Source organism: Asterias rubens, chromosome 1, assembly GCF_902459465.1.
Source record: "Asterias rubens chromosome 1, eAstRub1.3, whole genome shotgun sequence".
NCBI classification, from domain to species: Eukaryota; Metazoa; Echinodermata; class Asteroidea; order Forcipulatida; family Asteriidae; genus Asterias; species Asterias rubens.
In genome coordinates this window covers 33,615,418-33,642,434 of record NC_047062.1, presented here as the reverse complement: position 1 = coordinate 33,642,434, position 27,017 = coordinate 33,615,418, and the positions used below count along the sequence as shown (strand labels likewise).

Genomic DNA, 27,017 nt, shown 5'->3' with positions numbered 1-27,017 from the left:
TTTTAAGACCAGTGGAGATCCCTCAAACTAGACAACCACCATTGTTTCACTAACTGGCATGTTGATAATGGCTGTAATTACAGGACTAGTCTTTCCTTGTTTCAACACAAATACCTTGATTACATCTGAGATTCCCTTATCACTCAAACACTCCACCAGAGTCTCGAAGGAGTAATTAAGTCCTGGCACAAGCATGGGGACCTGCAGTCAAGCAAATTACAAATAATAATGGAAAATTAGTTGAGTAAAACCGTCAGTGTCTGTAGTAAACAGTAGTAAGTGGTTACACGCTGAAATGATTTGAGCAAAGGTCTGATAAACTCTTCTAATAGCATTCCAAAGTGGCTAAAGTTGCATCGTTGATAAAGAATGTTATTTGGGTTTACTCGTAAGCACTGTGTACTCAACACTCTGTGTCCCCCCCCCCAAGTCCTGTTAAAAAATATCCACATTATTCTCTTCTAAGTTGTTGCCGAACCTGCTCCTAAAATGCAGGATTCCAACTGCCTCTAGGTACCAAGGTCCAACTTTATGGCTCTGCTTACCACCGAATTCTGCGCCTACGGTCACCACTTGCCGCTCACTGTGCAAGTGCCAACTTGCTGTGCTAGCTGTGTAAGTGAAGAATGACTGCTAACCAGTGCAATACGCTTGATGAAAGCGCAGAGTTTCCTGCTTCTGTAAGTGCCGATTCTTTGCTTTAGTAAGCAGAAATAAGGGAATCTCGGTGGTCTAGTAGTGAGACATCGGCTCTATGAGTATAGACCCATTGCACAACGGCAGCACGCATACAAGCGCGTCTTCTGTCTGCCATTTTGGGGGTCAAAATGTGGACAAAAGGATGGTACACGTGTTTACGCACCAATGCGCGTGTAAACACATGTTCCATTCTTTGGTGCATGTTTTGACCACCATTTGAAGAGGAGAGGAGACGCACCTGTATGCGCGCTGCCCGTTGTGCAATGGGTCTTTAGAGTGCTTTACACACATCCATCTATGGGTAAAACCAAATATCATTCCACATTGTTAAGATCTGTACTTACATCAATCATAGTCTTCTGTAGTGAGTAGAGTTTCTCATCATAGAAGAACGTTATAAGAAGCTGCATGGACGGTAGATTAAGGGATGTATTCTGAAGATTTACTGTTAACTTGAACGTTGGTCCTATACCTTGAATCTGCCACACAGAAAGAAAGACGCTAATAATTGAATTTCTTGAAATAAGAATCGCTCTTTCAATTGACTTCCTTCAACAATAAATGCACCATTACCACACTCGGATTCTTCCAATACCCCATGTTATCCCAGGAGACCATTTCTTCCTATAATAGTGGCTTCTTATATAGCGCTCACATTGGTCACTCAGTGACGTTCAAGGCGCTTCAACATTCAGCATTTTCCTGCAAGGTAAGTGGGACTACTTTTGAATTATGAGACCTACTCCTTTTACATAGCATCATGTAATGGTTTACAAGGTGCTGTGGCGCAATTCGCTGCTAAACAAACCTGGAACACAGGGGCGAACCCCTTCTCTTTTTTTGATAAGTGTACTGGGTGCTCTTATGTGCATTACACAACACACATCACCAACGGGTTTACATCCCATCCAAAGAACGAAGCAACCTATATGATGTAACATGGATGTTGGTTTTAAGAACCCTGTGATAGGCCTATTAAGCCTTACCTGAGCAGAGAGTTTCAGCGGTTCAGCAGGATTAGATGAGATTGGTGTCAAGCTGTTATCAAGAGCTTTAACAAACGACCTTGCTGTATTGAGCCTTAGACGGTACAGATCATGCTGAAACATACGATGCATAGCTAGAAATACAAATTGAAATCACAGTATTATTTAGTTTTCAAAATCCAACCTAGTTGAATACCTACGTCTAAAATCAGGGGCAGGTCAATACAGTTGTTTGCTAGAGGGTTTTAAATAAAGCATGAAGGCTGGTTGATCAAGTATGTCATCATAGGTAAGCAGGTTCATTTGACTTTCGTTCTTTCATTTCCCAGTTTAAGCCAACAGCCGTACCTGGGCTCCATCCCCTAGGTCCACCCCTGGGTCCACCCACTGGGTCCATCCACTGGGTCCACCCACTGATGTCCTGGGTCCACCCACCCACTGGGTGGACCTAGGGGTTAACCTCTTGGTCCACCCACAGGGTTCACCCCTAAGTCCATCCATGTTTCAACCCCTACACCCACTGAGTCAACCCAACAGTGTTCATCCCCCCGAGTCCATTGCACCTACTGACAATATAATGTATCTCATATCATATCATGTCATTTATGAGCAAATGTATCTGGCAAAAATCAAATTATAACAAACTTGTTGAACTCATTCTCATTAGCAAACTAAATCTAAATGTTATGAGAGTTAGGCCTTTCCGAATTGGCGTCTACAGCTACGGCTACGGCTACGACTGTTGCAAAGAGTATTGCTAAGGATGTCCTGAACCTCATTGCATGATGACGCAGAAATCTAGCTGTAGCCCCTAATTCCAAGACAGCCTTAGAACAAAGATAAGAAATGACTACCCTGAATGGGTAGGGTTTGAGTTGACTTACATATCCCATTCTCCCTTTCTCGCATAGTCTGGTCAACAAACACCTTAGTCTTCTTAGGTACATTGAGTTTATGTGCTTGGGAAGGAGGTGGACCCCTGGCCAGATCTTTGTCTTCAAACATGGCGCTTCGTTTAAGAATCTTGATGAGTAGACTTCCTCTCCTTGTGGTTAGAACTAGGGTGGAGTCTTCTCGGCCAAAGCGTCCATATTGAAGTCCAGTTATCACATCCTACACGAACAAACAAAACACCACGGTGTCAAAATAAATAAGTTTTCAGGTTTACTGTTTGTAAGTCCATTCTGCATTCGGCCGGTTAGAACAAATATCAGCCTTCACAAACCAAGAACGACACAAACTTAATTCTAAATGGGCTTGAAGCAACAAAACCAAAGTAATTACTGAGACCTGAGACCAGGCCCCAGTTTCGTGGCTCTGCTTACCGCCAAATTCGGCACTTACAATCACCATTCTTCACTTACTGTGCTAGTGCCAAATTTCTGTGCTAGCTGTGTAAGCAAAGAATGTAGTAACATGGACAAACAAAAATTGCCTGCGTAATTCTCTACTTCCGTAAGCACCACTTTTTAGTCATGAAATTGGGCCCTGCTGCCACACATAAAGGTTAGAAGAGCATGACTAAATAAAAATATACAGTAATTTACATAAAATCAATTTAAAAAACAGATACAAAATACTGGATAAATATTTGCAATGTTTTGAGTAAACTTACATCACATTTGATTGTGTTGATGAGATACTTTTCCCGATAGAATTGAACTTCACCATTGTTGAGTGCCACCATGACCGCCTTGAAGCCTTTCTGTTTATGGTCCATGATGGCCATTGTTGTAATACTGGATGAGAGGTATACACACCAAAGCTTCTTACCCTAGGAAAAAAGAACATAATAATAGTCGGTAGTTTTTTTCCTTCTTTTTCTACAAGACATACGGAGCTATGTTCGAGATAAACATAAACAACCCATTTCTTTACATGTAAGCTAGGTAGTGCATTCTGCTCTACCAACCAGGCTCCTCCTCATGGACTGTGAAGGGGATAACCCTGTTTTAGCCCCCTGAACAGAAACACCCGTGCTTGAGTCCATTGCATTTGATTGCTTGGCAGCGACACGCAACGATTACAGTTGGCATCCACCAATTGATTAACTGTAGACATTAACTGATAATAAAATCAAAGTGCTACATGTATGCAAACCATAAACTGATTCGGGTCAAACAAAGAAAACAAAAATGACTAGAGCGGGATTTGAACCAACTGAACCAGCACTCTACCAACTGAGCTATCAAGCCCTATGTTGGTGGTCTCCCTATTTTGTTCGGGGGTGTTAACCCCAAATTATTTCAACCATAAACCAGGAGCCGATTTCACGAAACGCTAGGATTAATCCTATCTCAAGCTAGGACGAGTAACCCGTCCTAACTTAGGACGGGTTCAATGCGTCCTAATGTCTATGGATATGGAACTGAACTCAACCTAAGTCCTAAGATTAATCCTTAGTTAGGAAAAGTTTGGTGAAATCAAAGACTTGAGATAAGCCTAGTTTGAAGCAATGGGTCTGGCTCAGTCCTTGCTCTATACATGTACATACCTTGATAGTAAAACATTGCAGAGTTTGATCCATACATCCAACCACAATATTCTTGCCCACTCTCTCCAAACCAACGGGTTGACTGTTCAATTCCACACAGTGTTTAGCCATCTTCATTCCTCTATAACACAGAAATCAAATATAGACTGTTACATTGCAGAGTTTGATCCATACATCCAACCACAATATTCTTGCCCACTCTCTCCAAACCAACGGGTTGACTGTTCAATTCCACACAGTGTTTAGCAAAATGGAGGAGTTAGCAAAAGCATTAATACAAAATGCAGATACAAACAATGAAATTGTCAACTAATTGACAAAGATACGCAAAACTATCGCAAAGGAGAGAAAAGAACAGAAAATGCAAACTAGTAAATTCTGAGTGAAGGAGTGGATATAATGAATGATTTATGAGTGCTTTTCAGTCATGAATAATCGTTGTATGTCAGCATACATGTATCCTGTTGTATCCTATTGGGGTTCCACAGAGATAGTATTACTCCATAGAGACAGTATTACTCCGTAAAGCTAACCATTACCAAGCATTGAGTATTGATTTACCTTTTGAGTGAATAAATGTTGCCATTTCGACAGGATACAATGATGCGATACTCTACATCATATAAGCCACTGACGCTCATGAATACAGGCACACTCTGAATAGACATCTGCAACAAGACAAAAATAAATATAGCATGGCCACATTTTAGAATCAAGTATGTAACATCAAATGTAGGATAAATGTTTAAACAATCAACATTCTGAAAACAAAAGTAACTCTTTTTTTGTGGCCAAGCGTTCTAAGTCACCTGACCCAAGCTCTGGTGTTGTCAGCAGCAGAGTGTGGGTTCGATTCTTGGTCATGGCATTTGTGCCTTTGAGCATTACCCCATAACTGCTTCATAAAAAGTTAGGAGGTAAAGCATTCTGCTCTACCAGGCAGGCTGTTAGCGGATGATACCTACATCCTTACAGACTGTGAAGGGGGTAACCCTGTTTCATGCTCCAGGTGTAGGTAGCAACGTGCCCCTGGTGGCAATTGATCTGGGTCGATAGCCCAAACCAGTTAAGTGTAGCCCTCACCTTGAAGTGGCCATCTTACCTTAGCTAAGATTGTGAATGCTTCTGGATCTAAGATGTACACTTCTTTACTCTCTGTACCGACCACAATGCAACTGATGCCATCCTCTTCCGCTGACGACTTCTTCAAGATATCCAGACATGTTATCACCGTCTACAGAGAAAGAAACATCAATCCATTAACAATCCATGCTGTATATTTCCTCTGCAGCTTCAACAGATAAACATAATTGCAGACTTTCCAAGCAGGAATTAGTCAGTCAATCTCATCAATAATTGGAGAAAACATGTCTGATTTGAATGCAATATACTATGATTCATTACAGGCACTCGACACATTTGGTAATTGACAAAGACCAGTATTCTCACTTGGTGTATCCCAACATATGCATAAAATAACAATCTGTGAAAGTTTGGACTCAATAGGTCATCTAAGTTGCACGAGAATAATTACAGAAAAAAACCACCATTGTTGCACAAATGTGGGTGCTTTCAGATGCCAGCGAAAGGCTTCAGGCCTGAAGTCTTTCTCAGATTCAAATATTTTAGAGGGAGCCAGTTCTCTTAATGTTTCATACTTTCAACAGTTCTCCGTTGCTTGTTACCAAGTAAGGTTGTATGCTATTAGATATTTTGAGTAATTACCAAACCTATCCAGTGCCTTTAACACGTTATTTTGATCCTAATTGATTGTAATCTTCCACCCACCTGTCTCTTAATGGCAGTCTGTTTATGCAGTTGAGCAAAGGTCTCCATTTGTTCCTTGTCTTGTAGCATTAAATACCTGAAGATAACAAAACAAGCCATCGTTAAGTCTATTTCAACCCCTTCGTTTAGATTCAAGAAAATGTTTATCTTTTTATGAAATTATAATCCAATTGATACTACACATAGTTTTGTTAAAACCCTTATAAAATAATTGTTGTACCAAATGATACACTGATTGAACCTACTTCAGAGATGCACCGATCTGAGGTGGGATTCGAACTAAGGTCCACAGAGGTGAAAGGCAGGGAAAGAAACAACCGAGCCAAGCTGAAGGCTTCAGTCTGAGGTGGGATTCGAACTAAGGTCCACAGAGGTGAAAGGCAGGGAAAGAAACAACCGAGCCAAGCTGAAGGCTTCAGTCTGAGGTGGGATTCGAACTAAGGTCCACAGAGGTGAAAGGCAGGGAAAGAAACAACCGAGCCAAGCTGAAGGCTTCAGTCTGAGGTGGGATTCGAACTAAGGTCCACAGAGGTGAAAGGCAGGGAAAGAAACAACCGAGCCAAGCTGAAGGCTTCAGTCTGAGGTGGGATTCGAACTAAGGTCCACAGAGATGAAAGGCAGGGAAAGAAACAACCGAGCCAAGCTGAAGGCTTCAGTCTGAGGTGGGATTCGAACCGGGTCCACAGAGGTGAAAGGCAGGGAAAGAAACAACCGAGCCAAGCTGAAGGCTTCAGTCTGAGGTGGGATTCGAACTAAGGTCCACAGAGATGAAAGGCAGGGAAAGAAACAACCGAGCCAAGCTGAAGGCTTCAGTCTGAGGTGGGATTCGAACTAAGGTCCACAGAGGTGAAAGGCAGGGAAAGAAACAACCGAGCCAAGCTGAAGGCTTCAGTCTGAGGTGGGATTCGAACTAAGGTCCACAGAGGTGAAAGGCAGGGAAAGAAACAACCGAGCCAAGCTGAAGGCTTCAGTCTGAGGTGGGATTCGAACTAAGGTCCACAGAGGTGAAAGGCAGGGAAAGAAACAACCGAGCCAAGCTGAAGGCTTCAGTCTGAGGTGGGATTCGAACCAAGGTCCACAGAGGTGGAAGGCAGGGAAAGAAACAACCGAGCCAAGCTGAAGGCTTCAGTCTGAGGTGGGATTCGAACCAAGGTCCACAGAGGTGAAAGGCAGGGAAAGAAACAACTGAGCCAAGCTGAAGGCTTCAGTCTGAGGTGGGATTCGCACCAAGGTCCACAGAGGTGAAAGGCAGGGAAAGAAACAACCGAGCCAAGCTGAAGGCTTCAGTCTGAGGTGGGATTCGAACTAAGGTCCACAGAGGTGAAAGGCAGGGAAAGAAACAACCGAGCCAAGCTAATGCTCCGATCTGAGGTGGGATTCGAACTAAGGTCCACAGAGGTGAAAGGCAGGGAAAGAAACAACCGAGCCAAGCTAATGCTCCGATCTGAGGTGGGATTCGAACTAAGGTCCACAGAGGTGGAAGGCAGGGAAAGAAACAACCGAGCCAAGCTGAAGGCTTCAGTCTGAGGTGGGATTCGAACTAAGGTCCACAGAGGTGAAAGGCAGGGAAAGAAACAACCGAGCCAAGCTAATGCTCCGATCTGAGGTGGGATTCGAACTAAGGTCCACAGAGTTGAAAGGCAGGGAAAGAAACAACCGAGCCAAGCTAATGCTCCGATCTGAGGTGGGATTCGAACTAAGGTCCACAGAGGTGGAAGGCAGGGAAAGAAACAACCGAGCCAAGCTGAAGGCTTCAGTCTGAGGTGGGATTCGAACTAAGGTCCACAGAGGTGAAAGGCAGGGAAAGAAACAACCGAGCCAAGCGTATGCTCACAATATAAAGAAAGCTTCAGTTACAAAGAACGTGAAAATGCCATTATCTATGATCAACACATTTACCAAAATGCAAGCGAAATTATACACAATTGACAGCAATTTCCAACTAATAGTGATGTTGTATTCTTGGCAACGTCAATAGTTCTCCCAGTGGATAAGAAATCAAATCCATAATTGTACCTGAGAGATCTGACCGTTAGCGCTCCTTCGTTCCCTTCTCTTCTTATACTATCTAACATCTCTCGGAGTACCGTCACGTCAATCTTGTCCTGCAACAAAACCAACATTAAGTTATAATAGATCCCTATGGAGATTTAAGATTAAGTCATAATTGGTCCCTACGGAGATTTAAGATTACATAAGTCATAACTTGCTTTTTACATTTGTATTTAGGGCCATGGCAATTTGGCGATTTTGTGAATTTCTTTTTGTTATAATATTATTATTATTATTATAATTGGTCCCCATGGAGGTTCAATCCCAGCCACAAACCTACTCTAATCACCCATTAGTATAGACACATCAATGTCATGTCAGTAAAAATACTACATAATAAATCACAAGGGAAACTGCCGCAAGATAAAACCTTGGGTGTGATCCCTGGTGATACAGCAGTTTCAGGTTGTATGGCTTTAGACTGGCACCCTGAACAAAGATATTGACTTAAAACATAGGGCTACATAGCTCAGTTGGTAGAGCACCGGCACGTCAACCCGAAGGTCGTTGGTTCAAGTAAATTTTTCTTTGTTCAACCCAAATTTTTTAACTATATAAACTGCCTTATTGTCAAACTCAATCTCCTTGGACAACGATTTGAAATAATCCTCATCTGACTAGACTACTGCATGACAGTAAATTGAAATAATCTTCATCTGACTAGACTACTGCATGACAGTAAATTGAATAATCCTCATCTGACTAGACTACTGCATGACAGTAATCCTCATCTGACTAGACTACTGCATGACAGTAAATTGTAGACTTTGAAGAAGATTCACACCAATTATCGCATGATGTTTATCAGAAAAAACACATCAGCTGAAATTATGTCATGAAACTACAAGATTAATTAAATGACAAATATTGCACAGTACCAACAATAACAAACTAATAAAGATAAAAACAATGATGTTATTAATAAACATTGACAGCGTACTTGTTCATCTTTCTTGGTTGTTTCAATGATATCATTATTATCCTGTCATTAAGTATTCCGACAGTCAAGTAATTGGAAAAGCTAAATGACTTCAATCTGAATAATTGAGTACATCAATCATCTGATTCTAGAGAGCCTGTCAGTAGAGCAGTAACCCCAGGCCAACCTCTAATCACACAATGTCACTTTGATGTAATCATTTGCAATAAATCAGGACCAACAATCAGTCGCAAATTACCCCCAAGCTAATATTGGCATGGCTAATTGACCTTTGAATGGTCTGGAAAAGTAATGAGAAGTTCCGGAAACACGCTGTCACAGGTCATTGAACTTTGCTCTTGAAGGGGCAAAGCAATTTCCCTCTGGTAGAGAGCACCTTAATGAGGAAAATGTCAATTTGGAGAGGGCACCACAGTAAAAGCACAGGGCACCGCAGTAAAAGCCCAGGGCACCACAGTAAAAGCCCAGGGCACCACAGTAAAAGCACAGGGCACCACAGTAAAAGCACAGTGCACCACAGTAAAAGCACAGGCCACCACAGTAAAAGCACAGGGCACCACAGTAAAAGCACAGGGCACCACAGTAAAAGCACAGGGCACCACAGTAAAAGCACAGGGCACCACAGCAATTGCTGTGGGTGCTGTGGGTGATTTCAAGGCCTGACACTGTAATGAATCTAGATAGAAGGGTTTAAAAACACTTGATAACTTACCTCTTTAGCCTGGTTCCATAGGTCTTGTTCCACCGGGTTCACATCCAATGGTGGTAGAGTGAACTTAAAATATGGTCGTAGGTTCTTGTACACATAGAGATATGGTCCCGAAGCAACCGCAATGGCTACAAAACAAAACAATTCAAATATATAAAATACTTCATCAAATTCTGAAAGCAGATTACTCGAGCCCCTTTTAAACTATTCTTCAATGAAGAGGTGTGAACAGGGCTTAAAATTAGGTCCGACTAGAATCACAGAGGTCGTTCAGACACAGTACTTAAAATAGATATTGCCATATCACGCCGTGTAATCTTTTAACTAAAAGGTCTTTATATAGAAAAGTTTGCGGTAACACCATGTAATAAGGTCTTTGTCTAAATATTGTCTTCGTAGTTTTAATGACACTTCCATTCTCAGTTACCCACTCTGTAAAACGAAAAGTACTCTGGGAACTCGTGCTTTTGAGTGTGTTGCTCCTAAACTTTGGAATGCTCTCCCACACGCAATCAGGATGGCCAACAATACAGGTACCTTCAAAACATTGCTCAAAACCCATTTATTCCGCCAGGCTTTTTACTAGACTTTTACGTGGCCTTTTGCCGGCTGTGGTTTTATTTTTTTGCTGTTTGACTTTAACTATTGTTCTCGTAATTTTCAGTGTAATTACCATTTTTAAATCTGTTTAAATTATTGTTAATATCTGTATATTGTTGTAATGCGCATCTGTACAATTTTTTTTTATGAAACTTGCGCATAATAAATGAATAAATTATTATTATTACTATTAAGTCAGTTTTAAGAAGTTTTAACTCATTCAGTTTTAACTTATAAGATGGAGATTGCATTTACCTGGTACTCTTGGTTCATTGGTGTCCATGAAGAATGTACTGACGCCTGTTGGTAACTCAATGATGGTATTCTCACTCATGATACTGGTACCCTTGTATACCTTGAGTTTCATGTTATATGAGCCGGTACCCAAATCAGCAATCACCAACTTGTTTTCACCGTCTCCATTTATGTCGGAAAAGGCTGATGAGGAAGAATAACATACAAATGATTCATCCACAAGATTTGTGTTCAATATGCATTCACAATGCTGGTTCATATTAAAGTTCTGTTTGCATCAAGGACATTAAAATGCTAAAATACCTACTTGGGCATTGACTATTTTGTTTCTTACGGTCTTGAATTGTGTTGAACAGTCAGTCGCGCCTTTCAAAACATCACACATCATTAGATTTACTTGATGCTCAAAGATAAAATAACTCAAGGTTTTTAAAATTGTACCTTTACATTCGCACCGTTTGGGCAAAGAACTAGCAATCACCACAACACATCTAGGGTTGGACAACACTTGCCTCTACTGATTACAGACTTTGCTCATAAAAATTAAAATTTGCTTTCAAATGATCGATCTGTGCATGTTACTGCAGTACACTGCCATTCATAAGACACTTTAAAATTGTGTCTTTAGAGATCAGTCCACACTGTGTGATAAACAAACCCAAGTTGAAGCAATTCTCTTCATACTCGTAAAGTGATGTAATGATTATAGCGCATTGTAATACTTACTCATGCAAGATGAGAAGGTGTAGAGATTAGCCACAGGATCATAGTGGGCATCTAACCATTTGGAATTACCTTCATGTGCACTGTTAGAAAATAAAAAATAAAAAACACATTATTATTTACAAAGAACTCCAAGTGCATAAGTTGACGGACCAGTGAAATGAAAAAATAACTGGACCTGCTGGCCAGTCACTGACAAAGTTAAGGGCAAATCCTATTAAGTGATGCTTCTTTGTAATCTGACATACCTTTCCTTTGTATGTAATTTCTGAATCTTTTGATAATATCCACGTGATTGTTCAGCACACACGTAAGTCTGGTCTTTCTGCTCCGAGTGTCCACCACTAACATTGAGTTGCTTTAAGTTGTTTATAAATTGCTGCTGAGTGTCTTGACATGGTCTGTCATCATCTTCCTTATCACTGAAGCTTTGGTACACAAGATGAGGGTCTTTCCTGAAGATAGAGTCCCATATCTCATCAGTAACCGTTGAAGATCTTTCCATCATGAAGGGATACGAGTACACAGTGTAGGCCTTGAAGTAGCCCACAGCACCCACAGCAATGAAGGGATACGAGTACACAGTGTAGGCCTTGAAGTAGCCCACAGCACCCACAGCAATGAAGGGATACGAGTACACAGTGTAGGCCTTGAAGTAGCCCACAGCACCCACAGTGTAGGCCTTGAAGTAACCCACAGCACCCACAGCAATTGTCCTGGTGCCTTGTGCTTTTGCTGTGGTGCCCTTTGCAATGTTTCAAAACCAATTTAAATTCTCCTCCTAGAAGTTCCCCTTACCAGAGGGAAATTGCTGAGCCCCTTCAACAGGCTCGACAGCGAGTACTTCAAACCTCGCTTCTGATGGATACAGCTGAAGTGAACGGGACTGAAGTGAAGATTCAAGATTCTGGCACTGGTGGGATAATTTATTCTCATCTGATGATCAATTCCACCTGAGAGACTTAGTAGAAACACAAGAACACAACTCTCAGCACATGTAAACAGAGCCCAGCATTCTCCTGAAGACGATCAGAGCATACTGATCGAAATGTTGAATCGTTAACCACTGGTTCTTCTCAGAACCAACATTACAAGTCACTCACTACTTATTCACATGGTGTTATTGCAACCTCTCTTAGTTTCAAACATATCCAAGATAGTTTGATTCCTTTCTACAATGTAGATCTGACAGTCATTGTTCCGTCATTTGAAGAGGAGCCAATATTAGGATTAGATCAGCTTATTACAGTCCGTTTCTTATAAGAGGCAGAACTGCAGGCCGTCGTGACAATCCACTTTGCTCTCCAGCTCTCTCCCTCGGCCAAGATTATTAGCTCTCTCCCTCAGCCAAACTTATTAGGAGTAATTGGCCACACAGGATCAGATCCCATGTGCCTCAGTACAGCTTCACAAGTATCTTGTGCTATCATTGGCAGTCTATCTCAAAGTGCTTCCATTAGCAAGGTGCACTCTACAATTACTACTCCACACACACACACAGACGATGCACTAAGCTCAATAAACTACCTGAGTAATTACAAGTGATGACTGGCAAAATAACAATTTGAATTGGGATAGGAGTGAAAATGGTAACGGAATATCAAATTAGAATCTGCATGCCTCCCTCTTCATAGAAACTACCACAATCCAGACAGTTAGTACAGCTTCATACTGTTGTGGATCCCAAAGCGTGTTTTAAAATTGCATTATTAAAAGCATCATCTATAAAACATATTGTGGAAGGCTCTTTTCTACCTAATCTATAAATATGAATGAAACATATGTATTGGTCATCGAAGCAGATGTTTTTAAATGTCAGTTAATGATAATTAATGCAAATCTTATGACAAATGATATCACTGTATAGAGTAATATGATTTATCAAGATTTGCAGCATTTTTTGTAAAGTTGACTGAACACTAAATTTTTACTAAATCTAAAGTAATTTTTTAACATAAAACACACACACACCAATTGCACTAAATAAACTAAATTTAGTTTCAAACAAATGCTGTTTTGAAATAATGTGCTGTTAATTACCAAAGCATCATGTATTGCCATAAACAAGAATTATTGAATTAAAAAGAAAGGGCTTTAAGTAGTTCATGTATAAAAAGGTTTTTTTTTTTGGGGGGGGGGGGGTTGAACTGACAAGAGTGGGATTCAAACCAGTTTTCAAATTTACCACAACTTTGGACACCCTTTTGGACATCAAATCATGGCAAACTGCCTATGACCCCTGGAAGGATCAAGGGTTATGATCTCCTGATGGTCGACAGTCTATGACCCCTAGAAGGATCAAGGGTTACAAGCTCCTGATGGTCGACAGTCTATGACCCCTGGAAGGATCAAGGGTTACAAGCTCCTGACGATCGACAGTCTATGACCCCTGGAAGGATCAAGGGTTACAATCTCCTGACGGTCGACAGTCTATGACCCCTGGAAGGATCAAGGGTTACAAGCTCCTGACGATCGACAGTCTATGACCCCTGGAAGGATCAAGGGTTATGATCTCCTGATGGTCGACAGTCTATGACCCCTGGAAGGATCAAGGGTTACAAGCTCCTGATGGTCGACAGTCTATGACCCCTGGAAGGATCAAGGGTTACAAGCTCCTGACGATCGACAGTCTATGACCCCTGGAAGGATCAAGGGTTACAATCTCCTGACGGTCGACAGTCTATGACCCCTGGAAGGATCAAGGGTTACAAGATCCTGACGGTCGACAGTCTATGACCCCTGGAAGGATCAAGTGTTATGATTTGTTGATGTCGACAGTCTATGACACCTGGAAGGATCAAGGGTTACAATCTCCAGACAGCTGATGGTCTATGACCCCTGGAAGGATCAAGGGTTACAAGCTCCTGACGGTCGATAGTCTATGACCCCTGGAAGGATCAAGGGTTACAATCTCCCGACGGTCGACAGTCTATGACCCCTGGAAGGATAAAGGGTACCAAGTTCCTGACAGTCGACAGTCTATGACCCCTGGAAGGATCAAGGGTTACAATCTCCCGACGGTCGACAGTCTATGACCCCTAAAAGGATCAAGGGTTACAATCTCCCGACAGTCGACAGTCTATTGCCCCTGGAAGGATCAAGTTTTACAATCTCTTGACGGTCGACAGTCTATGACCCCTGGAAGGATCAAGGGTTACAATCTCCAGACAGCCGATGGTCTATGACCCCTAGAAGGATCAAGGGTTACAATCTCCTGATGGTCGACAGTCTATGACCCCTGGAAGGATCAAGGGTTACAATCTCCAGACAGCCAATGGTCTATGACCCCTAAAAAGGATGAAGGGTTATGTTTTTTGATGGTCGACAGTGTGTGACCCCTGGAAGGATCAAGGGTTACAATCTCCAGACAGCCGATGGTCTATGACCCCTAAAAAGGATGAAGGGTTATGTTTTTTGATGGTCGACAGTGTGTGAACCCTGGAAGGATCAAGGGTTACAAACTCCTGATGGTCGACAGTCTATGACCCCTGGAAGGATCAAGGGTTACAATCTCCAGACAGCTGATGGTCTATGACCCCTGGAAGGATCAAGGGTTACAATCTCTTGACGGTCGACAGTCTATGACCCCTGGAAGGATCAAGGGTTACAATCTCCCGACGGTCGACAGTCTATGACCCCCTTGAAGAATCAAGGGTTACAATCTCTTGACGGTAATAATAATAATAATAACAATACATATTCAAATGCGCTTGACAGAGATATTGTTAACAGAACAGGTGAGTTTTGAGCAGTGTTTTGAACATATTTTACAGTTTGGGAGCAGCAGTAGTGAAGGCTCTATCCCCAAGTGTGGGTAGCATCTTGGGAGATGGGTGGTTCAGCGTGATGCCTTGAGAGGAGCGAAGGGAGTAGCGGGATGGTTGCGTGATGGTTATAAGTTCAGATAGGTAGGGAGGAGCTAGACCGTGGATGCATTTGAAGGTGAGAATGAGAACTTTGTATTCAATCCGGGACCTGATGGGTAGCCAGTTCAGTTGACATAGGATAGGTTTCATGTGACAGAACTTGGATGAACCTGTGGCAAGTCTGGCTGCGGCATTTTGGATTAGACCTTAACGGCTGGTGGTGAAGGTAAGGATCATCTTGGGTTATGATCATTGAGAGTTGATAGTCTATGAACCCTATAAGGATCAAGGGTTACGATCTACTGGCGGTTGATGGCCATTGTAAGCTGGTAGGCTCAGAAGCCTAATGAAGTTTGGACGTTCATTTTATATTGAAAATCATTTAATGTTACATGTAGTTGAGGTATTTTTAAGAAAATTTTGATTTGTGGGATAAGATTTTCATATATCAGTCCAATATAATTCCACCGACCTGTTCACATAACTTTTGTATTTGTGACTGCTGAGAAAAACAATACTAATTCATAAATGGTGAAAATTTTAATCATTCAGACAGACATACTTAGTTGGGTTAAAACTCTCATGTTCAAACAATGTCGGTCTTTATCCAGAAGACGATCAGAGCATACTGATCGAAACGTCAAGTTGAAACCAACGGTTCTTTTCAGAACCACCCAAACTCATTAGAAATAGTCATTATATGTTGTTAGTGTTACCGCAAACCTTTCTATGACTATATAATTGTCAGTCTATAAACACTTTTAATAATACACAATTGCATTTTTCTTCCAAATAAATGACACATGTGGCAAAACAATTTTCAGTGAATATGTAAAGTTTCATCAGTCAGGCAAGCTATTTTAAAGAAACTTTCTTTTCTTTTTCTTTACATCTTGTTTTCAAGTATCTACCTTTGTTAACTCTTTCATTTCTGTGCATCAGTCAAGTCACAGTGGTATTGTATTTGGAATTGTAGCAAACAATGACAATTCACAAGAGACGCAGTGGCCATGCCAGTGCACTGACTGATGATAGATAAGATATGCACACAAAAAAACATCAACACTCCGTCCGTGTAGAAGTAGAGTTATAGTTATACACAATTCTGATTCTACATTCCCACGAATATGGTGCTTACCTGCCATCACTATTTGACAGTTGTGAGGTCATTTGAGAACTGTTGTCGACTTCTGCAGTCATTTTGGCAGCTGTTTCTACATGAATAACTCACTGCATAACAACGAAAAAGCTTTCCATTGAGTGCACTGGAATGTATGATGTCTGGTCTCCAGTTTACAGTACGTTTGAGGACACCTGAAAGATTGGATGGAGTACAGTCTAGTATTGATTTCAACTATTGGTGGCGCTATTTCAATATAACGGTGGAGGCAGGGGCGGGGTAGAGCAGGGGATGGGGGGGGGGAATTGGGGGTCCGGGTAATTACATTACTTCTTAGACCTGCGGCTGCAGGAAGTTTCTATTTATTTCCACGTCTACGTTCGGTGTTGGCAAAGTATTTGTTTAGGTGTGGCCCTAGCCCTGGTGGCCTTACACGTTCGTATTATACTAGTGTATATGTGTACAGCACAGATGACGAGACCCAAGTAGGGCTAGGTGTGGCTCTTGTTCTACCTAGGACTATATAATACATCAAAGACAATAATTAACTTCGTCAAGTGAACACTAGGCCTAAATCTTTAGAAATCTTCAAAGTTCAAGCACATAATATACCTCACTTACCCATGAACAGTGCCAGTGACGGGCACGTCTTTCCGAATACCCCATATTAGACACCTCTGTTCAAGTTATCTACGGCAGGTCACAACCCAGGGGAAAAAATGTTTCAAGGTTTATAATGCCGTTGGGCGGGAGATGCTGTCCCTCCATTCGGCAAATAATGTGTACTTGTTATGGCGCTCTCCGTATGCCCCCCCCCCCCCACTTCAGCCCACGTTTCCATTATGGGGGACAGAATCTCCGGCAAACGGAATTCCCTTGTTCACCGCGGAAGCCGTTTTGTGCATTGCCGTAGCATTATATGAATTTATGTGATGTTTTTCGTTTTAAAACGAACTCATTAAGAAGCGTTGGGGGGGGGGGATCATAGAAGGAGAAAGAAAATTGAAGTTATTTTTTACTTATCTCCAAATTAATACTTGGCAGGCCTACACAACGAGTAGTATTATACGCGATCGGCACAAGTCATAAGTATTACTTTTTAACTCGTCCTAAGGTGGATGAGCAACTCTGATATAAGCCATAATTATGACTTGTAAAAAGTCAGAGCTGATGTCAGTATATAGTTGACTTTCTTTTAATTTGCTTACTTTACAATATTAATCTGACAAGTTCGAAACAATTCTTTTCGGTGAAAGAAGTGCCAGCAAAAACAAAACGGACTTGCAACATCGCCATCGTACAGTGACAAAAGGAAAACAAAAACGAGGTTTTCTGTTGTGATATATTATTTATTCTGGAATTACGTCTAACGGAGGGGGTCTGGAAATACGTCTCCAAGGTGGGAGATGTGTTCTAGGTTTGTTAAATCGTCTTATTAATCCAACTGGAGTAGAAACTTTATAAACTTCATTGTAGTAAAACAACCTTGCTACAACTACCCGCTGATCGCGCGTATTGTTATTATTGTCAGACGTCTTTATTTGTGAGACATCAGCTTCACATATCCAAGGAAGTCTTCCTTCCTCGGCAAGTCTCCATAAGTCATCATCAGCGTGGAAACTATAATTCAATCCATCCTCAAAACAATCTTCCCCGTCACTAATTATGTCACTTTCATGAATATTACCGTTTGAACATTGTGTTAGTCTCAGCGAGGCTTTAGTTTTTGGTGTATATCTCAAACCGTTGCAAAATGAACCATCCGATTTTATATCACGTGAATTAAAGACCGGAGATGACTGGACGTCTGGTTGTGTTCTCGTGTTATTCAAGGGTAGAAGAAGTCCATTATTTGATCGCTGCTTAGCGGGAATGTTGAACACCAATAATTCATTAGTAGTAGGCTTTTTTATATCAGAAGTATGAATATTGCCTACAGTTTGAGTTACAGCATCTTTCAATGAAGTTTTACATCCACATACATCCTGATTTAATGATTTACAGCGACATGACAAGGTTGTCTGAGTGGCTCGATTTTGACGCAACTTCTGATCGGCACAAACCTCAATCACACTTTCATCAGTATCACTCTCAGATGTTGTTGTATCGGATCCCATGGCAACGAACTGTCTGTATAAAGACAGATCACCATCGGATCGTCGCCTTCGCAATCCTGTCAAACTCAAATGACTTCGACATTTTTGATCAAACTGTTCCAGAGATGATTTGAGAGAGTCGACTTTAAACTTGAGTGAAGCTCTGTGCTTGGCAAGCTGCTCGTCAAATGAGGAATGTCTTTTGATATTTCCTGTGGGCTGCGCTGTGAGACACTGATGCTTAGTCATTGACCTATCGAATGAGTCACGTTTGTTCTTTGGTAGAGTATGAAGCGATGATGCAGTTCCTATTGACGTTTGTTCGTATCCCACTGCAGTTACATCAACATGGCCGTTATGATGTGAATTTGTCATTGACAATAATTGATTCATCTTACCCTAAAATGTCATCAGTGTCAGTTCAAGCACACATCAATTCTTTTTACGTGTGCTTGTTATTGTATTTTGCGAATCTAATTTCATATGCCCTGTTCACACAATAATAAACGTTTATCAGTTGCGCAAATAATATTCAAGCAAACTTTGAACCCGTTGGATAAATTCGCCTGGTAGTGTTACCGGCGCAGAGATCCATAAACATCGATGTGTTTACTGTCATGCATGGCTGAATGCTGGCGTGTCCTCGGTGCACATCATACGGATCTATCATCTGTGTGAATCCAGCTCCATTATTAGTTGACATTCTTGCAGTAACATCGTTCTTAATGTGCATTGTTAGTGCAGTTGTTCTCAACAAATTTCACCCCAAGATAATGTAATCACCACGAATAGATGTCACATTTAGCATTATGATAATAATGTGACGCCAGCTGTTGGTGCATGCGTGCAGTCATTACGTTGTCTATGTATTTCCTTCTTCCATGGTTGCAAATAACATTATGCCCACGCTGCTTTATCTCATGGTACCAACATCATTTGATAATCAAATCAGGCAATCATAATCAATCAGTAAGTTATGATTCATAGCAATCATACTTTCCTGTCACCTGTTTACAGCACTCATACCTAATATCATTATATTCCACGCAATACTGTGCACTGCCACATGACGGCAGACGCCCACCACAACAATCCGGTAGCTAAACGCTTGAACAAGCACAGATGTTTTACGCCCAAATGGGCGCAACGCGGCAAAATCAGTTTGTTGATTTTCATCCCTCAATTAATAAAATCAACAAATTAAAAAGACCTTGCTACAAAAACAGGCTCAGATATCGACAAAGTAACTCTCTATCAACATTTCCCACTTATTCGGCAAGTCTTTTCAAAAAAGTGCCTTTAAGCTTGAATGTGATTTAAATTGCGTTTTTTGTTCTTATACTTTTGTCTTTTGTTTTCAGCTGTAGCTAAAAAGCAGAGAGGTGGTATTCTGTATGCACGACGGTCATTGGTTCAAAACGGTTCGTTCTTTCAGAAAAATGCCATCAACTGTGTTTTTCTAAATACCTTGTTTGAATGGTTCTACTGCACAAACTCAAAACATGACATAAACATCGTTTTATAGTTGTAACAATATTTAATGTAATGAAGCAAATATTTGTTATAATAAGGAAATTCGTTTATCACTTTGGGGCATCCTTTTTTATTTTTTAGATATCAGTACACATTTTACATGATATTGGATGGACCATTTCACCAACCCTTTATTTAAATTAATTTGAATGAATATGCTTAAAATTATAACATATAATTTAAATATTTTCGCCTGCAGTAAGTCCAGTTTATGTGGCCCTTTTATAAACATGCAATGCTAACAGGTAACCTGGGTCAAATTTCATAGAGCTGCTAAGCACAAAAATTTGCTTGGCATGAAATTTCTGCCTCAATAAAAACAGGATTACTAGCCAAATTTCAATGTGATTTTCAGGATGAGCAAACAACAGCTGAATACCAGTAACAAGTAATTATGCAACAAATGGAAGTTTGGTTGTCCTGTTTTTATCGAGGCAGACATTTCATGCTAATTAAATTTTTGTGCTGAGCAGAAATCGGGCCCTGGTCTAAAGAGTTCTTTCCTCCATTACAGGCTTGGCCGACTGGCAGGAGATCCTGTCTCTCACACAAGCTTCTTCTTATAGCGCCCTCTTGTGAGTCCCTCTCCTCCAGCCCATTTTAATTGCCCTTTTTTTATGATGGGGGACAGGATTTCTGGGGGACAGATTTCTTTATGATGTAGGACTGGTCTTATTAAAATAATTGATGAACACAGTAGTCAATAATTCTCCAGTATTAATTGATTTATGAAACATGTCTTTTCTAGAAATAAACCAATGTGTTGGTACATTGTTTCCAATGCCAAGAGATAAATGTTCGTTATATTCATACATCTATGATTCAAATTTTAAAATAAATAATCTGCAGAATGACCCTTCCCCTAAGAAGACGCTTTCTTTGAGTTGAATAAAACGATAAAGAAAATCACACAAAAATAAGTTACAAAAAGTCATAAAATAGAAATCCCAAAAGACAACACACATGTATGCATTCCATACAAATCACATTACAAAAACTAGCAAATGTGAAGCTAAGACTGATTTCAAATGGTTCCTATCTTAAATATCATCTGGTATCAAACATACCCAATTCCTTGTTGAAGCTCGACTGTTAAAATGTCTTCAGTAAAAGCATTCATTTCCTCTCAACTTCAGCAACGACTGTCCATTGAAGCCAACACTGACCAGCAATGTGATATTTCTGTCATTTAATTCATGACATGTTCCCTTTGTTTGAGTTCAATTCTGATATTTGGAATGTTGACACAAGAGTTGATCATATCCAGTCTCTGTTCAATCTTTTTTAAATCTGTGGTGAAAACTCTCAAGTTATGGCTCACATCCTTGGGTAAAAAAAAACACAGAATCAAAGCATTAGAGGTAGTTGGTAGTCAGAACTTCATGTTAGCAGAGTCATTCTGGAAGGCTAAGCACCAAACATTAACCTCAACTTTTGCAGGAGTGACAGTCATTGCCGACACAAAACTCTGAAACTGGGAGTGAGACCTTAAGAGGTATATTGAAATAATGGCACATATCCACCCACTGGTAACCCATGGAGTTATAAATTCAAGTTAGCTTTTTGGAACAGTGTCATCAGCACCAAAGAAGAAGATCAAAGACCCGGGCTTATTTCAGGTGGATATATACAAATACGGCATGTTTGGTCTAAATCAAGCAGTCACACTTCAAAAAGTCTGAATTCAGATAAAAAGTCTGAAATTTCTCTTTCCTGCAAATGTTTGGACTTGGATTAGTATGCCTGTTGCGATTTTAAACAATAATTAAATTTGGCCTGCCGCCTGCAGTACTGCGTCCTACAAAGGCAGATGGGGGATGTTTAGGAAAGTTAAGTGAATACAAGCATACCTGGATAACAGATTGTGACTTAGCCAGCATTTGATTAGCTTCCCCTAACTCCTTGGCAGATAACAGGAACGCTCCAGCTACGCAGTCATGCAATGTGGATTGAAGACTTGCATTTCTCTCTCGCAGTTTACGATGGAGCAGTGTATCAAACTTGGATATGCTTTTCTCAGAATGTTGGGACTCATTTTGTGATGTTGTACTTCCTGTTGATAGCGATCTTGAATCATCGTTTCTGGGTGAAAGCTCAACTGTAAAAACAAAGATAAATATAAGCTGTTATCATTACCTGTATAATATTAAAAGTACCACTGACATAAAGTGCAAACAAAGATCATTTCGTACACCACAAAAGCAAGCTTTCATGCACAATGAATGAGTGTATTGACTTGTGGTTTTACATTTAAGTAATGACCTTTGATAATATATTTATTTATTTTCAAAGAAAGAAACAAAACAAGTAGGCCGAAGCAAATAATTTCTGGCAAAAAGTGGAAAAAAATTCCAACCCCCATTTTCATTTGCTATCATTTTTAAGTTAATCTTATTTGGCCTCTACTGTTTTTTTTAGATGGGTGACAACATTAGGGTAAGATAGATTAGTTGGTAGAGTGCAACACGTTGATCTGGAGGTCACACAAAATTAACTAACAGTATAGTAGGTTCAAGTCCTCAGACAGAGTAGTGTACACTCACTTATAAGTGACTAGTGTAATAGTAGTACTACTACTACCTAGTACTTAGCAGACTAGGCTAGGAACCCCAACCAAACATTAACCAAAATACAAGCAAAATGAGTTACCTTTCAATGGAGGGAGACCCGCATGTCTTATCCCAGCAGGGTCAGATGAGGAGTTTTTTATCCTCGCTTCATCATCATCCTCATCATCTTCACTATCATCCGTTTCTGAAGCTTCTCCCTGTACGACCACACCAGGCTGGGCCGATAGAGTACGCAGCGGGACGGGCCCTGCTGTCGGTACGCCCAACGGCAACCTCTCCCCAATCATACCCATACTTCCTTCTTCTTCATCGGAGTCTGATTCTATTGCCTCACCATAAACACTTGAAACTATTTCTGACATTAGGAACAATTTACTCGAAGTTTGTTTTCCTAAGAAACTCTGAAGAACAGCTACACCCACCAAAGTCAAAGATTGTGTAATGTGTTTACATTTTACTGACTGAATGGGCCATATTTTTGACCGCGTGAGGGCGCTCTCAATCACTTCCGGGGTATATTCATTCATACGCAAAACAGTTTTTAAAGATTGGAACACATTATAACCACAGACATCTAATCCATCACAGACAATAAGACTTTTAAAGGAGCCGTTATAATCCACCTCTAAAGCAAATTGAAACTACGGCGCAACAAAAGTGACAGAACGCCTATTAATTTGTGCAGGGCGAATCGCGTGTACCCCCGGAAGTGATCAAAATACTATTTATAGCGCCCTCGCGCGGTCAAAAATAAGGGGCATTGGTTTTGTGCACAATAAACAGGTACCAATGACAGTTTACACAATAACAAAGCGTAAGGTCGTCTGGGTGCAATACAAAGAGCCGGGGATCGACCCTTACTTTGTGAGAACGATACCTGACTCATCCCCATGGATTCTTTGGCCCTCTTTGAGACCCTGGCTTTGGGTTCTCAGTCTGCTCTGCTGTGTTCGATAGCCCCCGTTATAGCCCCGATGAAAGAGCGCACTTCCAAATTTATCAAGCACATTATACAAAAGAAAAGTACACACCAAATATATTACAATGTATAAAAGTTCACAATGCTTCCGATTTGTTTTCTTACAAATTGTTTTTGATGATGTTCGTGTCCGCAATTAATAGCCCGAAGGCAATGCCTAAAGTCCTATAGCTCAAACCACACTTCTTCACATTTTTCTTCACACTTTGTATACATTTTATGCTGTTTACTTGTTGTTGTTATTATTGTTGGGTTGTTTGTTTCCTTTTTTTTAGGGGGGGGGGGGGGGGTGACGTTTCACGTTGTGAATGATCTCGCATGGGGGGGGGGTGTCAAGGGATCACTGGCTGCCACTGTCGTTCAATGAGCCATTCTGTCTAGCCACTCATGCAGTAGACCTACGGAGTGAGGTGGGGGCGGCACCCCCATCCTTCACCGACTTCTTTGATTTTTGCAAACTATTTTTTATATACAACAGAACGAATTAATATTTGATAGTTGGGGATCATTGCACCCCCCCCCCCCTCCACCCCTTCAATTACAAACAAAAACCACTGTATGACACTTTCACTTTCTGCCATGATCGCAACGTCAGTAAATCCCGGTAAATGTTCCTGGATCCTATAGTACACACATTGAGTCCTTCAACCCAAAGGTCAACATTATGATGTAGAATATTATGCGCACTATGATTCATTGTGAACCGCCTCTCTTCACGTTCAATTCTATACAAGCTTCCGTGTGTGTTTGGCTTGTAGACATTTTTGTAAATTCACCAATTTCGGAGCTGGCAGAGTCGCGCCGTGTTTTGGAGGATCAGACCCCGTGCTAAGGTGCTGCGATGACCTCCCGGTTGCGCCAAACTCCGGCCGGACCGAGGACGGGTCGAAGCAGTGATGGTCAGAAACAGTCTGTATCGCCACCGCGTTCACAGGTAGGCTGAAAAGTCTCGTCGCATACGGCCTATGGTTGTTTCCCCATTTAGTTTCATACGCTCACATAAATATGTCATAATTATTCATTATTTGCAGGGGGGACTAGGGAAGTTTTATAAACAAAATAATCGAAGTGAGTACTTCAAAGAAGCCGCCTTGCAAATGATGCGCTGCATGATATGTGGGTTGGCCTATTCATGTTAAACCACGACGCTTCCCTTCCCCGTTGAGACCACCCATCTTGAGAAATGTCGCATTTCATCCAGGAGGCAAAGTTTCATCCTTTGGTAAAATTTCCTATTGAAATATCAGCTGGAAAATAAAGAGATGGGGCGCCTCCCCTGCTACTCTCAAAATGAATTTATGGCCGCACCTCCCATAGGGGTAAAGTTCCCCATCACCCGATTGGTCTTAAACATAAACTATATAAGGGGCGTATCTCCGGCGCCCCTCATGAACCAAGAAGTTTCTTTTATACCTTATGGTTTCAAAATGAAGAAAAGTTTTGTCTCAGTGTCGGTACCTTCCCAAACTTGGTCTAAACAATTCCCGCACTAGTCCCCTCTCAAAATATCCCCCGCACCTCCTCAAAATGAACAACAAATGGAGCCTCCCCAATTGGTCTTCAATGAAGATATGTCCGTAGGCCCTTTATAAATACTAGTAAGTACCTCATCAGCTACAGCTGTAGCCTCTCAAAATTAAAAACAAAGTAAATTCCTCCTCCTCCACCTTGCCATCCACAAATGAAGAAATGTCCGTACCCCCCACCTCACCATGGACACTAATGAAGTGCCTCCCCCCACCCACCCTCGTGTCCATGTTGGAAGTTTTGCCAGCTTGTGATTGATGGACCATTTTCAAAATTAAATTCAAATTGGTTTAAAAAAATGATTCGTTGTGAGGATGGTTTATATATTTATTGACCAAACCAACAGCGGACGAGCCGCCCATTACAGGAAAGGATACAAATAAAAACAATAAGAAATATTCATATAGCCTATATAAAAACAATCTGATATGTACAAAGTTAACAATTAAAATAGAATCATCTTAGGAAAGAAAATTAAAGCATACATTGAAGATTAAGTAAAATAAAATAGGGAACAGAAACAGACCACCATGATCGACTGTGAAAATATATTTAAAATAAATTATAAACAGAATAAACGATAAAAAAGACAAGGGAAAAAAAAAAAAATGGATGTAAACAATACCAAATAAAATAAAACAAAACACTGTAAATACATGTATACATTAGTTACTGGAAGAGGATATGACACTCAAAACCTGACCACGAAAGGAAGTGCAACTATGCCTATACAGCAATATTATTGCCAGACAATATTATTATAGGGCATAATTTGTATTTCACAATGATAGGTCAATGTATGGGGGCCGGTGGACACCATGGGTACCTGGGCTGTCTAATGGGGGAGGGGGGGGGTCAGAAAACCCGGCACACAACTAACATAGGGTAGTAAAACATGTTTGTATGAAACATTTTTGTATTGTTTATGAAAATAATGAAATGCGTAGATTATTACACACGGCCATCTTTATGAGCAAAAAAGTTTCCATTTTGTTCAACACCAGTCATGGTCACGCACACAATGGAACACGCCTGTATGGGTGTGTGTATTGGGTTTGTGCATAGAACGTGTTATTGTGTGGTGAATGCTCGTTTGGCTGACCTGGAATATTGAGGTCACTTAGTCCTTCGGATCTATACGCAAACAGTAGTGTTTGTAAATTGAAGCATTTAAATACTTCTATTAACGCAATCGAACCTAGACACAATCAACCCATGGAGGTATGCACAATAAAATATACAACAATACAAGTTCTTTTTTTTCTTTTTTACAGATTGTATGTCAACTGGTAATATTTAAAACTTATAATTAACTCAAAATAACAATTTAAAGAAGGACCATACATTAAAGAAACACTTTCATTTGAGAGGAGTTTCCACGCGAAACTATTTTACCGATGATGACATAATTAGGGACACCGCAATCATGATGATGCTCATTGAATTAAAACAAACTTGTGCATCTGACTTGCCCCGAATGTTGTCGTGTGCGACTATGGCCGGACCGTGGGTTGGAGGGGGGTGGGTTGGAAAAGGTAGCTATCTTCAAATCGCCCGCTATAACAAACGAACACATGGCTGTGCGAGGGTTTTGGATACACTTGGTCAGGGCCTAATTAAAAAAACTTTCAAATCAAATATGTACTGTAAAAAGAAAATATGTGTCGTATGGGTGGGGTCTGGGGGAGGCAAAACAACTCGACTATCTAGGATTTTTCCAATAATTCACTTTTTAAATAAAAAAAACCTATATAGTGAGATAATAACTCGTTAGCATGGCCAAATCTTGTCAACGATATTCAGGGCGGGGGGCTCCCACTACAATAGTTTTTACAATACATATAAGAGCAGAGGGGATCATAGAAATGGCACTTACATGGGATTTGAGAGCGATGCACGCCGGGACCGTCTCGGGCTCCCGGGAGGCGAACCAAAGTAGACTCACAGAAAAGACAGGGCTTCTCCTCAAAAATAAAACTGTGACCAACGCCCCACTCTCTGCGCACCGATGTTTTATACCACTTTACACATTCCAACATTTGGTACAATATGGTATGAATACAAAGCAACCAACAAAAGA

General features: G+C 40.9%; 3 protein-coding genes across 5 annotated transcripts in view; 1 reads left to right on the top strand and 2 right to left on the bottom strand.

Annotated features, from left to right (window-relative positions):
- Window positions 1-17: 17 nt before the first annotated feature.
- LOC117287871 (Bardet-Biedl syndrome 1 protein-like) lies at window positions 18-27,017 on the bottom strand. Of its 3 annotated transcripts, none has more exons than XM_033768445.1 (15): window positions 26,814-27,017; window positions 16,251-16,426; window positions 11,250-11,329; window positions 10,524-10,706; window positions 9,672-9,796; window positions 7,984-8,072; window positions 5,968-6,043; window positions 5,282-5,413; window positions 4,741-4,847; window positions 4,180-4,300; window positions 3,301-3,459; window positions 2,570-2,798; window positions 1,686-1,819; window positions 1,044-1,178; window positions 18-201 (listed from the first exon to the last, which is right to left on the bottom strand). In XM_033768445.1, exons 2-15 carry the CDS (start codon window positions 16,310-16,312, stop codon window positions 28-30), a joined length of 1,806 nt encoding a protein of 601 aa, XP_033624336.1. In that variant the 5' UTR covers window positions 16,313-16,426; window positions 26,814-27,017; the 3' UTR covers window positions 18-27. The 3 variants fall into 3 exon arrangements, with proteins under 3 accessions (XP_033624336.1, XP_033624347.1, XP_033624357.1); XM_033768456.1 differs by lacking the exon at window positions 26,814-27,017 and adding an exon at window positions 16,854-16,909; XM_033768466.1 differs by lacking the exon at window positions 16,251-16,426.
- Window positions 20,277-22,920, bottom strand: LOC117287890 (biogenesis of lysosome-related organelles complex 1 subunit 3-like). Its single transcript, XM_033768493.1, has 3 exons — window positions 22,511-22,920; window positions 21,712-21,959; window positions 20,277-21,185 (listed from the first exon to the last, which is right to left on the bottom strand). Exons 1-3 carry the CDS (start codon window positions 22,791-22,793, stop codon window positions 21,051-21,053), a joined length of 666 nt encoding a protein of 221 aa, XP_033624384.1. The 5' UTR covers window positions 22,794-22,920; the 3' UTR covers window positions 20,277-21,050.
- Window positions 23,766-27,017, top strand: part of LOC117287897 (poly [ADP-ribose] polymerase tankyrase-like) — a 59,746-nt gene continuing 56,494 nt past the window's right edge. Inside the window, exon 1 of the mRNA XM_033768505.1 lies at window positions 23,766-24,344. Within this exon, the coding sequence (XP_033624396.1) occupies window positions 24,252-24,344 (93 nt within the window). The 5' untranslated portion in view covers window positions 23,766-24,251. The remainder of the gene's footprint in view (window positions 24,345-27,017) is intronic.

Coding starts and splice junctions, on each gene's coding strand:
- LOC117287871 (XM_033768445.1), bottom strand. CDS start 16,312: ATGACTGCAGAAGTCGACAACAGTTCTCAAATGACCTCACAACTGTCA. Junction 8,073..9,671: donor TATGGAACCAGGCTAAAGAG/GTAAGTTATCAA, acceptor GTTTTGTTGCAG/GACAAGATTGACGTGACGGT. Junction 6,044..7,983: donor CTAACGGTCAGATCTCTCAG/GTACAATTATGG, acceptor TGTTATCTTCAG/GTATTTAATGCTACAAGACA.
- LOC117287890 (XM_033768493.1), bottom strand. CDS start 22,793: ATGTCAGAAATAGTTTCAAGTGTTTATGGTGAGGCAATAGAATCAGAC. Junction 21,960..22,510: donor GGGTCTCCCTCCATTGAAAG/GTAACTCATTTT, acceptor TTGTTTTTACAG/TTGAGCTTTCACCCAGAAAC. Junction 21,186..21,711: donor AGTCACAATCTGTTATCCAG/GTATGCTTGTAT, acceptor TTTTTACCCAAG/GATGTGAGCCATAACTTGAG.